The sequence below is a fragment of the Pelobates fuscus genome, chromosome 8, assembly GCF_036172605.1.
Source record: "Pelobates fuscus isolate aPelFus1 chromosome 8, aPelFus1.pri, whole genome shotgun sequence".
NCBI lineage: Eukaryota > Metazoa > Chordata > Amphibia > Anura > Pelobatidae > Pelobates > Pelobates fuscus.
This window is the reverse complement of record NC_086324.1, coordinates 65,258,334-65,273,393: the sequence shown is the minus strand read 5'-3', so window position 1 is coordinate 65,273,393 and position 15,060 is coordinate 65,258,334. Positions and strand designations below refer to the sequence as shown.

At 40.1% G+C, this 15,060-nt stretch overlaps 1 protein-coding gene across 1 annotated transcript in view; it reads left to right on the top strand.

The window, feature by feature from the left end:
- The window catches only part of BARD1 (BRCA1 associated RING domain 1), a 76,872-nt gene that overhangs the window by 26,720 nt on the left and 35,092 nt on the right, over positions 1-15,060 (top strand). Inside the window, exons 5-6 of the mRNA XM_063429967.1 lie at positions 6,177-6,257; positions 9,458-9,630. Of these exons, the coding sequence (XP_063286037.1) occupies positions 6,177-6,257; positions 9,458-9,630 (254 nt within the window). The remainder of the gene's footprint in view (positions 1-6,176; positions 6,258-9,457; positions 9,631-15,060) is intronic.

Sequence of the window (15,060 nt, the reverse complement as noted above, 5' to 3'; positions counted from 1 at the left end):
GAAAATGTATTTGAGTTTTTATTTCAGCCCATGTTGGAATAGATGTGTTTACCCACCCCCATATAGAACGTCAAACCGCTTTGGAATGGTTCGCCATAAACCCTAAACCTAGCGTATTGATAACCTGCCTCTGACTTTTGCGTTATCTGCGGAAAACCAAGCTTGTAATGCAGTGATAGGCTGCAACAACTGGGAGCAGCTAGACCTTTAACCTGTACATTATTTGAGTGGCATGCAAAGGGCCAAACTTTGGTGCAACGTGAGCCAAAGTTTTTGTCAAATGACTCGAACAGGATTTGGTCAAACATGGAATCATGGTAGTCAAACATTTCTCACACCATAACTGCTAATATAAACTGTGGTTGTAGTGCTGAGACCTTCAACCTATTCTTCTTTGAAAAGTATTTTTTTAAATACGATGTGTATTAATTTAAGAGTTTTGAAATTTGTCTAGCTTCTTTATTAATTCTTGACTATATATTATATTACTTTAGATTGGTTGATTATTGCTTATTTTTTTTTTAGTCTTCATTTTTTGCTATATCTGAAGCAGAAGTTCCCCCTCTGCATTAAGTACTTACATTTCTTCCATCTTTGGGTGGAATTTATGTCACTAATGCAGAAGTAGGAATGACTGCATTATCTGAAAAGAAGACCAGACTGGAGATGCCAAGAGGACCCAGGTAAGTATCAAACTACACTACAAGGGTACTTCTAGCACTGTGTGTACTGTAGCATGCTCTAATGAATATGATTCATAGTTCATTTAATGCAGCCCCAGTAAGATAACAGAACAGTTTATGGTATGTTATTCTTTTAGTAGTTACAATTTAGATTTTCAATTCTTTAACAGAATAAATACTATTTTGTTGGAAATATATATATAATTAACACATATTCCTTTAAATACGTACGTTTTTATCACTGAGCTTGAAATCTGTAGCTATTCTCAGCTGTCGGAGCTAAAATTCTCTATGTGCAGAAATAGTTACCACATTTTATGACCATTCTTGGATGCCTATTAGTTCAATTTTTGGCGTCTGATTCAGTTAATTTAATCTTTTGGAAGGCAATGGGAGCTGTGCCTGATTATCATGCATTTTCCAGGAAATGCTCCATTGGTAAGAAAATTGGTCTGGAACCAGTGAGCGTCTCCAGGAGAATACTAAAAAATGTTAAGCTGCTGCAATTAAGCTATCTGTGACTATTGTGTGACTGACAATAACTGTGCAAGAAAAAGATGAATGTAAGTTGATAACCTGGGCAACAAATATGTTTCTCTTCAAATTCTCTTTCAGGGCACTGTGCATCAGATTGATTGTTATATATGCTGACCTGATTTATAGTTCGCAATACTAGAAATGTCTAGATTTAGTCACTTTTCAAGCTTTTATGCAATTGAATCTTCATAAATAGATTTAAAGACTGTTTTTAGGCTGGAGCACAGCATATTCTTTATTTCAATCTCTCACATTCAGATTCTTAAGGTTTAGAAATCTGTAGTACTGAAACGTCCTCTAAACAAAAAAATCATTTTGCTAATTTCATTGTTATAAAATTAGAATTTATATGAATACAGAAAAGAAAAAAAAACTACCATAAAGTGTCTCAACATTTTGGTAAATATAGTCACAATGAAATGAGCATAAAAAATAACTTTTAATGGATATATTAAAATGTAAAAATAGAAAAGATAAAAACAAAACAAAAAGCACAAGGCTACAAAATAATATGTCCTATAAACTAGTTGCGGCATTAAACCTCAAATAGAACCAATAGCAAAAGAAGTGTTGCTTCAAATAAAAGGTAAGTATTAGGGCTTTTAAATATGAAAGTAACCAGTAGGGTTAGGGGGGAGGGGCTGTAATTGCCACACTTCTAATGGTTAACCCTATCAGTGCTGTATTAGAACAATATGTATAAAGATAACCCTATTGGTTACTTTCATATTTAAAAGCCCAATACTTACCTGTCTTCAGTTCCCCTCTGATGAGTAACCCAGATGAAACGCGCGTGTTAGGGGCTCAGGACGCCTAGCTTGACATTCCTCTGCTGCTGCACTTCTTCAGCCGCGGTCTTACTAGCGATCTTGCTTTTACAACTAGGCATCCTTTTTTCTTGTCCTATCCTTTGTCTTTTTATTCCTTTTGGGGGGTTGTTATATAGTATAGGCATTTATTAAGGGGTGCCCTCGAAGGCACTTAGATTTTCTATCTTACAAGCGTCAGGATTACCTATATTTTCTACATCTCTATTTATCATTGCATCTAATCCTAGCTTGCTACTGCCTCCTATACCTCCCTATTTACAGGTATTCTCTGCCTCTTTTCTATTAACTACTGCAACCACATTGGTGTGCTGTTTAACCTCTTTCGTATTAGAGGCACTTCATCTATATACAGCAGACCCTGTTTTGCAGGAGGAGTTCAGAGGATACTAATACTCCACCCTTCTATCTTGAATTCAGTTACATTGTTTATAGCAAGTGGCTTAACTTTTTACTATTAAAGTATCTCTTTGTATTTACACCTCTCTTGCTAGCAAGCGTCAGGATTACCTATAGTCTTTATATTTCTACTAACCGTCATGGGCGTAGGAACCGGGGGGGATGGGGGGGGACGCATCCCACCCAGCAAATCATGCCGGGGGGACAGGTTATGGTTAAATCCCCCCCAGCTCCGCCGGCCCTCCTCATGCTGCAGCCGCCCGAGCGCTCTGCAGAGAGCCTCAGGTGGCTGCAGCTTTGCCCGGGCTGGTGCGTCCATGAGGGCGCACCGCCCGGGCGCAGCATGAGGAGAGGGGCTGACAGGAGGGAAGCGCGAAGTGCTCCCTCCTGTCACTCCCTCACTGTAGCGTGGCCGAGCCCTGTATGGTCCGCAGGTACAGGGAGCATCTGTCTCCTGTACCCGACCGGACTAACAGGAATGCACTTCCTTTTAGTCCGGCCGGGTACAGGAAGCAAAATCTCCCTGTACCCGCGGATCATACAGGGCTCGGCCAAGCTACAATAGAGGTAGGGGAGGAAGAAAATGACAAGGGAGGGAGGGGGAGAAAGAGAGTGACAAGGGAGGGAGGGGGAGAAAGAGAGTGACAAGGGAGGGAGGGGGAGAAAGAGAGTGACAACGGAGGGAGGGGGAGAAAGAGAGTGACAACGGAGGGAGGGGGAGAAAGAGAGTGACAAGGGAGGGAGGGGGAGAAAGAGAGTGACAAGGGAGGGAGGGGGAGAAAGAGAGTGACGAGGGAGGGAGGGGGAGAAAGAGAGTGACAAGGGAGGGAGGGGGAGAAAGAGAGTGACAAGGGAGGGAGGGGGAGAAAGAGAGTGACAAGGGAGGGAGGGGGAGAAAGAGAGTGACAACGGAGGGAGGGGGAGAAAGAGAGTGACAACGGAGGGAGGGGGAGAAAGAGAGTGACAAGGGAGGGAGGGGGAGAAAGAGAGTGACAAGGGAGGGAGGGGGAGAAAGAGAGTGACGAGGGAGGGAGGGGGAGAAAGAGAGTGACGAGGGAGGGAGGGGGAGAAAGAGAGTGACGAGGGAGGGAGGGGGAGAAAGAGAGTGACGAGGGAGGGAGGGGGAGAAAGAGAGTGACAAGGGAGGGAGGGGGAGAAAGAGAGTGACAAGGGAGGGAGGGGGAGAAAGAGAGTGACAACGGAGGGAGGGGGAGAAAGAGAGTGACAACGGAGGGAGGGGGAGAAAGAGAGTGACAAGGGAGGGAGGGGGAGAAAGAGAGTGACAAGGGAGGGAGGGGGAGAAAGAGAGTGACGAGGGAGGGAGGGGGAGAAAGAGAGTGACGAGGGAGGGAGGGGGAGAAAGAGAGTGACAAGGGAGGGAGGGGGAGAAAGAGAGTGACAAGGGGGGAGGGAGGGGGAGAAAGAGAGTGAATGGGGGGGAGGGAGGGGGAGAAAGAGAGTGACATGGGGGGAGGGAGGGGGAGAAAGAGAGTGACATGGGGGGGAGGGAGGGGGAGAAAGAGAGTGACATGGGGGGGAGGGAGGGGGAGAAAGAGAGTGACATGGGGGGGAGGGAGGGGGAGAAAGAGAGTGACATGGGGGGGAGGGAGGGGGAGAAAGAGAGTGACATGGGGGGGAGGGAGGGGGAGAAAGAGAGTGACATGGGGGGAGGGAGATTGACATCCATCACACACACACAATGCACCCCTTACAGACGCAGAAACACACCTTGCAGCCCTTACACATACAAACACAGATTCGCACAATGCATTCCTTACACACATATCAGGACATCCCCTACACACTCCACCCCCTGTGAACAAACTCATTGGTGGAACATGAAGGTGGACCCTGGGACCCAGACCTTGAGCTGTGTAAAGGGCCCCCAAAAAATGGAGCTGCTTCCCGTTCTCCCAGAACATTGATTTTTGTGACCACAGTTACAAACAGCCTCCAGAGAGCCTGTTCTACACCAGACCAGTGGAGCCAGACTGCAGCTAGAGCCCATCATCATCCTCATCTGGTTGTAAGTAGGCAATCTAGCATATTATTTGTGGCACTAATGTCTAATTTACCTCACATTAAAGAAACACTATAGTCACCAGAACCACTGCAGCTTAATGTAGTGGTTCTGGTGTCTATAGCCTGTCCCTGCAGGCCTTTTAATGTAAACACGGCGGCACTCCAGCACTGGCGTTAGTTAACATGGCAGAAAAATAATTGGAAAGGGTTAGGGGGGCTACTAATAAGGATAGGGGGAGAGGGGTAGGTAGAAAAATAATTGGAAGGGTTTAGGGGGGCTACTAATATGGATGGGAGGAGGGGGTAGGTAGAACAATTATTGGAAGGGGTTAGGGGAGTACTAATATGAATGGAAGGGGTAGGGTGGGTTCTAATATGCATGGAAGAGGTTAGGGGGTACTAATATGCATAGAAGGGGGTAGGGGGGTTAATATACGTGGAAGGGGTAGGTGGGGTTCTTTTGTGCATGGAAGGGGTAGGGGTGGTGCTAATATTCATGGGAGGGGTAGGGGTGGTTCTTATCAGGAGGATCCCGGCGCTGTATCCGGGTAAGTAAAACCCCTTCCCTGTAGTGACCCTTTAATGTTATTATTTAATCATTTATATAGCGACTGCAAATTCTGTAGCGCTGTACAATGGGATAAACAACTCCTAGTTTACGGAATAAGAATATACCCGGCGAGTAAAAATGCTATCCCACCCCCAGATTTTTTGGGGTTCCTACGCCCATGCCTGGGGTGGTCACATCGTAGAAAACTCTCTGATGCATTGCCAGCAGGACATCAAACTTTAAGACATCCCTAATCTATGGTATTTTTTTTTCTTTGTTTTCAAATTCACTAAGCAAACAGGAGTGAAACGAGTAACATTTCCACCCCAGGGATGTCTGCAGTATAACGAACCATTATATGTGTAAGGTTTTGTACTTTTGTACTTGTGACTGTCAGGTTGTAAGATAACATTTGCTCATGGGAACTGAATAGCAGAATGTCTTCACATTTGATTTCTAATAAAAATAAACAAAGGCTGCATCTTCCACTCCTTGCAATAAAGTCTTCTTAATAATTTATAAATGTCCTAAAAGCTGAAGAGCAGAGGATTTCTAAAATATCTCAGAAAGCAATAATAAAAAGGTAAAAGGTGAGGATTGTTATTATATCATTTTTATAATCCAGTAAGCTCTTCGCCAAGATTTACATATATATATATATATCTCCATCCAACAGTGTGATCGCTGAAAGGGTAACCTCATAAAGCAGGTGGAAAATTGTCTTATTGGATGTTGGATTATTTTTTTTATTTTTTTGTTTGTTTCACTGCTAGTGAATATAATATTGCTGTTCTTTTATATTCATTTGCTATTCAATTCTGATGGAATTAATTATAGAATACTAAATTATTATTATAATTTTATTTATTTTTTTTGTGCCAGAAGCTGAAGTTGAAATCATATTTATTACTTATGTGTATATATATATATATATATATATATATATATATATATATATATATATATATATATATATATATATATATATATGTAGGAGTGATAAAACAGACTGAAAAATCATTTCATATTTGTCACAAAAAATGTGCAATCATCATGGAATAAGCAAAATATCTATATTTTTTTCTTTTTGTTTGCTTTTAGGGCCTCATACAAAGTCCTGGTTTTTCATAGGTAAACTGTATCATTTGTATCCTATAGGGTGATTTGCAAGAAGTGGGGGTACTTCTTAAAAATGGAGCCAACCCAAATGTAAAGGATAATGCCGGCTGGACACCTTTGGTAAAACTCTATTACTTTTTATATTCTTTCTCATATATGGTTGTGTGTTTTATAGTCTGAGTAGCGATTATTTTGTTGTTTGTTTGTATTTATGTTTTGTGTTTTTCATAACTTTATTTTTTAATGTTACATGATAAAATAAAAAGAACTCTGAGCAATAAGAGCAAAAAAAATCATGGATTGAGTCACTATTGCACAACTTACCTATACCAATAGAAATAAAAAAATAAAAAAAACAGGATGTGAAAAAACAAAGTAAGAGGGGAGGAACAAAGGTGGGGGGTAGATTATTAAAATGCAAATTGCAAAGTTTTACCTTGAGATTAGGAGTTACCATGATGGCTACCATTGTTGTGCACATGGAGGAGGAAAGTTAAGATCTCCCCCGCCCCCCCCTCCCCCTTCCCAATAATCGAATATGGCCATTTTACTCTGTGTTTGCTTTTGCTTTTTGGTTTTGTTTAATAAAAGATTGGCCAACTGTAGAAGTTACCCAGGTCAGCTGAAAACTTTAACAAAGAGGATCCTTTTACAGTTCCTATATGGCATTCCAGCATTGGCTTTTAAATATATTCAATTTATTTTCCTGCTATAGTCAAAAGTGTGTCAATGTTCTCTGCTGCAGCTCTGGAATATTTAAGCTAGTTTTACTTTTGCTCAGTTAGGGACTACAATAAATGTCCCCTAACTGCATTGTCACACCGTTTAGTGTTTTTGAGATTAGGGTAGATTAATTTCTTCCCAAGTTCTAGTTCATTTAACGAGAAAGAGCGAGAAAGAATAGTTAAAATGTTGGACATCTTCACTTTTGGTATTTTTTATATACTCTACCTGGACTATTACCACACTTGAAACTTACTTTTTGTTGTCATATAGACAATAAACCAAAATTGTGAAGCATTGATAAGGAACTTTCAAATTTGAATGCTAAAAATGGGTTTGATAAATAATGTAAATTAATTTTCCCATTTAGTCTAGTATTTGAAATTCCCGTTTCATATATCTACATTTCTTGTTTTAAGTGAATAAACTTGATGGCCAAATAGGATCGAATAGCTACTGCCAACTCCTATTTAGCATGTGTTTTTCCGGAGATTGCAGAAGTAGCTGTCTTAGCTACAAACCCCTGATTTTCTTATATCCTAGTTATATCTCCCAGCCCTGGTAAACATGGCTTCTCATCTGTTTGCCTTCTATTGGTAAAAAAAAACTGACTTTATAGTCTATTGATACATTTAATACACATATAACACTGTGTTAGGAAACTTCCAAAATTCTAAATAGATCACATATTAGGCAGATGTGTGGGAGATGTTTCTTTCTACCCTAATTCATACATTATCAATTGCAAAAATTTGCAAACAATCACACATTTAAATCCTTAAAGAAACCCTATAATCACCAAAACAACTTTATCTTAATGAAGCAGTTTTGGTTTAGAGATCATGCCCATGTCATCTCACTGTTCGATTCTCTGCCATTTAGGAGTTAAATCACTTTGTTTATGCAGCCCTAATCACACCTCCCTGATGTGATTTGCACAGCCTTCTTAAAACTTCCTGTAAAGAGTCATCTAATGTTTATACTTTAATTTATTGCAAATTCTGTTTAATTTAGAATTTATTATCTTCTGCTCTGTTAGCAGCTTGCTAGACCCTGAAGGAGCCTCCTGTATGTAATTAAAGTTTAATTTAGAGAGCAGGAGATAAAAACTTTAAAAGTAATTTACTATCTGATTGAAAGTAAAACCATTTTTTTTCCCATGCAGGCTCTGTGAGTCAGAGTCTAGAGAGGTGTGACTAGGGCTGTATAAAAAGAAACAAAAGTTATTTTAATGAAAAAGAATTGAGCAACGAGACTTCAGAGGCATGATTTACACACCAAAACAGCTTCATTAAAGGGATACCGTAGTGCCAGGAGTACAAAGCTGTATTCATTCCACTATCGCACCCCCTTCCCTCGCACCCCCATCTCCCTTATCCCAGCGCCAATATACATCAATGCTGGGTCAACGCTCTTCCCCTCTGACGTCCTGCAACGAGTGGGCGCTAATGCGTATGCGCAGCAAGTGCCGCACGCGCATTAGACTTCCCCATAGGAAAGCATTGAATCAATGGGGAAAAAAATCTGACTCTGGATGTCATTATGCAGAGTGTGAGGAGCTCCAGCGTCAGATACTGGACCAAGGGTCCGTTTCCATCCAGGAAGCGCACCCAGACACTGGCTGCAGGTTAGCTCTGCAATGTAAACATTGCAATTTCTTTAGAACTGCAATGTTTTGCATTGCAGCACTAAGTGCAAAATGAACCCTGAACCCAGCCCACTTCAATGAGCTAAAGTGGCCTGGGTGCCTATAGTGTCCCTTTATAGAGTCAGGTATGCAAACCTGTATTCCTGACCCTTTAGTATTAAAAACACTATCTATCCATAGATCTGAGCACATATACCAGACTTTAGCCATTTCTCTTATACACAAAACCCCCAACTCACCAGTTTACCGGTTGTACTATGACTAGTTGGAAGGACTAATGCCAGAATATGATTGTTTCTTTTACAATGTTTGTACCGCAATAATATGCCCGTCTCAGACTCATGAGTAAGGGGAATAAATAAAGAATAAAAAAAAAAACACACTATCTATCCCCTTGACCCCACTGAATATAGTAAAATCTTACCTTTTTTCCGGTGTGCTGGCTCTGCCCCTGATCTGCCTCCATGGCTGACATCATCAGAAATTATGATCTCAGCCAATCACAATGCTTACCCATAGGAATAGGAATCAGGGCATCTTTATGAGGAACGTTCAGTGTCTCCATACAGTGGGTGAAGACAATGAATGTCAGTGCTGTACACTGTGCAGCACTTACACAGGAAGCACAACTAGTAGCCATCTGAGGAGTGGCCACTGGAGGTGTCACTAGACTAATGTAAATACAGTACTACCTTTTCTCTCAAAGGACAGTGTTTACAGCAAAAGGCCTGCAGGGACTGACTATACTCACCAGAACAACATTAAGCTGTAGTTGTTCTGGTGACTATAGTGTCCCTCTAGGCTAAAGTTGTTTCGGTGACTATAGTGTCCCTTTAACCTAAAAACTTCGTACAGCAAATTAATTTTAAGCCTTGTTTGAAGAATATGTTTTGTACTAATAAAACCATTGACCTTGTATGCTTTATTTTTATGTTTTTCTTTCATTCAGCATGAAGCTTGCAACCATGGACACACAAAAGTTGTGGAGTTACTTCTGAAGCATCATGTTCTGGTGAATACAGCAGGTTATCAGAATGACACACCCCTTCATGATGCATCTAAGAATGGCCACTTAGCCATTGTTCAGCTTCTCCTCAGCCATGGATCATCACCAGATGCTGTGTAAGTGAATATAAAATACATAGTTTGCTAGAAAACAAGACAATGTATCTTTGTTATGTTTTTGTCTTTGTGCTTTTTGTTTTATACCGAGACTCTATGGACACATTTCTCTTTGCAGCTATAGGCAACCACAGTAAACGGTTCTAGAGCATTTATATTAATACAAAAATGTTGGGTTCTCGAATAATTCAACTAAATATTAAATGTAGACAATGAGCTTACAAATTTAATATCTATAAATGAATATTTGGGGTTCTTCACCAAGATATGGGATACTAAATGTAATCTGCAAACTAAATGCATATTTAATTTAAATTAGTTAAAGGGACATTATAGGCACCCAGACCACTTTAGCTCATTGAAGTGTTCTTGGTGCAGTGTCCCTTTTGCACTTAGTGCTGCAATCTAAAACATTGCGTTTACATTGCAGCACTAAGTCTGCCTCCAGTGGCTGTCTACCAGACAGCCACCGGGGGTGTTTCCTGGATCGAAACGGACCTTTGGTCCGGTAACTGACGCTGGACTTCCTCACGCTCTGTATGAGGACATCCAGTGTCAGATTTTTACCCCATACTTTCCTATAGGGAGGTCTAATGTGTTTAACTCTTAATTCACAGTGGAGGAAGGGAAAAGGCAGGGGGAGCGATAGTGCCAGAAATACAGCTTTATGTTCCTGACTCTAGAGTATCCCTTTAAGTTTTAAGCTACATATGAAATGGATCAATCTATCACAGGTAAAAGGAATTACCTTAAATGTAATACTGTTTTCGTAGTGGGTCCACTACATATTAAAAAGTTAACTTTTTTATTTTCTTTATACATTATTAGATCTTGGTTGTCCCCTGCTTTTTTCCATTTTTCTTTTTTTTGTTTCTGCCTATAATCAATTCTCCTACTTTTTTCGTAAGCCTAACTGAAACTCGATTTTTATACATGTGATCTTTTTTTTTATTCTTCAGCTGGAAGTTGAAGCATAATGATACCAACCTTACAGCACGCTTTGATTGCATGCTGTGCAGCTTTGGCATAAGCACACATTTTAGGACAAGGCAGTTATGGGAACGCAATCAGTGGGAGGAGGAGTGAGCCTATTAGCCGTTTGTTACTTGCCATAATTATTTCTTGAAAATGTAAAATTAGTGGGTGTTGGTAAAATAGAATAATGAAGTGTGTGTACTGTATCTCCTGGTTCACTATACGTGATTTTATTGTATGATTTGAGAAACCTGTTTAGTAGTGCATGTATTACCTGTTCTAATGCTTCTAAGGAGTTAATGTGTTTTATCCGTAGCTGTTAATATTTTCAATTAAAATAACACTACATTTAAACTTTAACCTAAGGGAACACTGTAGGGTCAGGAACACAAACATATATTCCTGAACCTATAGTAGCCATAAACACCTTCTAGCCCCCATTGTCTCCCATAACCCTGTAAATATAGTAAAATCTTACTTTTATTCTAGTCTTCTGCTGCTGGCTCTGCCCCTTATTTGTCTAGTTGGCTGACATCATCAGAAGTGGGGATCTGAGCCAATCACAACGCTTTTCCATCAGAAACCATTATCCTTAACCAAACTAAATTTTCTTAAGCCTAAAGAGGGATAGTCTAACTTTATACATATTTATAAGATGAGGGAGTTCTGCTGACTATTTATATTTAGGGCTCTTTTGTAAAACAAATATATAAAAAGTAAAGATAAGCTCACCTTTAATCCAGCGGCTTACCGATTTCAGCGCGGCATCTGCTCCTACACTTTTGAGAAAATGTGGATAAATGTCTTTTTTAGAGAAGCATTGCAGCCCTAAATCAATGGCCTTGATTCACTCAGATTATCCTATTCTTTTCTATGCAGAGATTTAACTGTGTTCATTGTTGCAGTTACACCAAATTTGGACTCCTTCCAAAAACAAGCACATTCTTGGGGACAGTGCCTCTAGTCTGACAGCAACTATACTTACATTTGTTAGACTGAAGGGACTGCATCTAGGTACCAACAGTAGTACATTAAGCAGTAGTGGTTTTGATACTTAAAGTGCCATTTCAACTGACACAATCCACCTCATAGACATACTCTGAGATTGTGCTGCCAAGTAATGGGGGGCAGAACTATACTAAAAAGAAGATGTACACATACAATACATGCAAATATCTGGAAGAAATAATGTAAAACTGAATTAGAACTGATTAATAAATAGAAAAGTAAATATAAAAAGGAACACTGCAAACATGCAATAGGCTTGCTAGAGTGGCTTGGTACCAGGAGTGTCTTGACACCCTTCTATTGTAAGTAGTCAACCTGTTTTTTTGCGCTGTAGTGGTTATAGTGCTTGGAGTGCTCCTGTAAAGGGGCACTTCACTGTCTAAATACAGCCAAAATAAAATCACTGTACTTCGTCATATCTAAACACAGCATGCAAAAACTGATGATCTCTTTGTAAGACCTCCCCTTCTAAACCAGCCTAGACTTTCTGTGGCTGTCTAAGCATAGATTCAATGAGAAGTCTTTGCAAGGCAGGTGTTCTGAGCAATTGTTTTCCTCCACTGAGCTAACAACCAGGAAGTAACAGAACTGACTGTCTGACAAGCAGGGGAGTGTAACCAGGTTAATTGATAAAAGTGCCAATTTTTATTGAAATCCACACTTCTTGTAAAATGAACACTCTTCCCACGTGAAGCATTTTATCAAGCGGGAGTGTTCCTTTTTAACTTTGGTGGTAGTGTTTATGTAAACCAGTTTTCTAAAATAACAGCTTGGGTGCTCATTTTATAATGCATATCTTTGTTAACTAATGTACTTCTCCCAAAATATACATCTCATCTCTATGAATAACTTTGTCACTAGAGATCAAAGTATCTGCATAATGAAGAATAGGGGTTGACTGATATAATTTTTTCAGAGCTGATGACATGTTGATTGCCGATAAATGAAGTCGATATTCTGTGCATTTAAAGTTTTGAAAAACACACATTTTCTACACAAATCTGGCATTACATACTCCCTGATCTTCTATTGGGAGCTCAGTCTTCTTGCTCCTCACTGCTCTCGCGCGCGCAGTTTAGTGGTGCCGGAATATTACGTCATATTCAGGCGCCTGGCTTCACTTCAGACGGCGCACGAGGGAGCCATGAGGAGCAAGAAGACTGAGCTCCCTCGCTGACGCCAGAGACCTCTCCCCCGGTTGGGTAAATGAGCAGAGTAGGCACCTACAATGTGGGGAGAGCAGGTGCCTACTCTGCTTTAGTAAGCATGTCAAGCTCGCAGGCCACAAAAATATTCATTGTGGGCCGCCTGCGGGCCGTGAGTTTGACATGCTTGCTCTAGACTAAATCTCATTTCTTCCAGTCTAAATGTGTGACTTTGTGTCCTATGTATAGTCCAGCTTATGAAAACATTTCCAAACAATGGTTTGTATTGGACCCAAATGTTTTTGTATACTGCTATCATATCCCATCTGAGGTGCTGTTTTTCTAAACCAAAGAGAATTACATTTCTTAACCTTTCTTCATAAATAAATTGTTTCATTACTATCATTAGTTTTGTATCCAGCCTTTGCACTTTTTCTAGTGTCATAATATCCTTCTTTTGAATAGGTGCCCAAAATTGCTTAGCAAATTCAAGGTGTGGTCTTACCACTGATTTATAAAGAGGCAAAATGATATTGTCATCCTGAGAGTTAATGCCCAGTTTTATACCAGACAATACCTTACTGGTACTTAGCAACTGTTCTAAACATGCTGGCAGCAATCACACTCCTATCACTCTCAGGCAGCCAGTACATGCAGGGATCAGAGAGATCCCAGCATTTACAGTGCTATTACTGATAAGAGTTTGATTGCTGTCATCACTCACACTCAAATCGCTCTCAGACAGCCAGTACATGCTCGAGTTACTGAGATCCCAGCATGTTACTGATATTAGTGTGATTGATGAAAGCAATTACACTCCTATTACTTTGTCAGCCAGCCCAGTACATTACAGTAGATTGTTCACTGTCTTACCTACCTAAATTTAACTGAGCTCCTCATGTGGGGATCCCGCATGCGAGGTCACGACGTGGTGCTCCATTGGCTGGTGGCTAGAGTTTCTGGATGCAGAAGACAGTGTGTGATAACTGGGAGAGGTGAGAAAGTTACAAGGGCGATACTGATTTTCAGGAAAATGCTGAATATCGGCTAATAATCGTCAAAACCGATAGTCAATCAATCACTTAGAGAGTACCTGTGTGGTTTACACAGTTTAAGACCTCTAAGTGTATCTTTTAGTATAACAACTTGCGCTTCGCAGCCATAATATAAAATATATTATATAATATTTCTGTAACATTTTATCTGTGAATGCATAGCTCATTTTAACTATATATATATATATATATATATATATATAACTGTATACAAGAGGGAATGAACAATATCATTATAGGTGGTCACTAATCCTATTAAAGGGCATATTAAGATAAGAGTGGAGTTTTGTGTCTATAACTTTTAACCTTCAGACACTTAAAAGGACCATCCAATGGTGACTTTATCGCTAGTTGTGAGGTTGCCGTGGGGTACAGGGAAAGGGGAGTTTTACCTACCTGAACCAGGTCCCTCACAACCACCGCCATTGTCTTCCTGATTTTCATCTGCCAGGAGACAAAATCAGTGTTGTACTCTCGCACATATGCAAGAGTATAACACTGATGTCTACGAAGGAACCCATGCAATCCTTTATAGACAAAGTCTTATTTTTATTTTAATTTTTCTCAGCTGTGACTAGTGATGGCTTGACAGTGGTAGCTCTGCTTTTATCGTATGATAACTTTTGACTGCGTTGGAATTTCAGTGAAATTCCAACATAAACTTTATTTCATAAAGATTTTATCGATATTAATTTTTTTATTTTTATTTTTTGGGTGGGGGTGGCTGGTGGTGACATGTTATTAGCATGTCTGGTAGGCAAATGGTCCCTTAATGTATTGGCTGTAATGCCAAACTCACATACATTGCAGTGTTTTTTTTAATGTATTCAGTATATTCCATGCACATTGCAACTGATTCACAATGTGCATTGTGGATTATCGGACAGTCTCCGTTGCTACTTAGGTATGCGGCTGGTGTTCGGTTCTTTGGCTGCTGCTGCAGACTCCACTGCAGTGTGACCGCGTGAGGCAATACAGAGAGAGATTCTCTTCGCTTGGCTGTACCTTATGGGTGACAACTCTGCATTTTGTTTCCTTTTGAGAGTTTTTGTGCAGCCCATTTTCCACAAGTGACCTTTAAAGGTTTGTTCCATCTGAAGAGAAGAAAAGGTTCTAACAGTTTATGAAGGGAACAAAAAAAAATCCCTGCAAATTACAAACTGGACAAATAAGCTCACTATGAAGTGTGTAATTCTTTATATGTATACTCCCTGATTTTCTCTCCCCTTTGTGCATTAATTATAGAG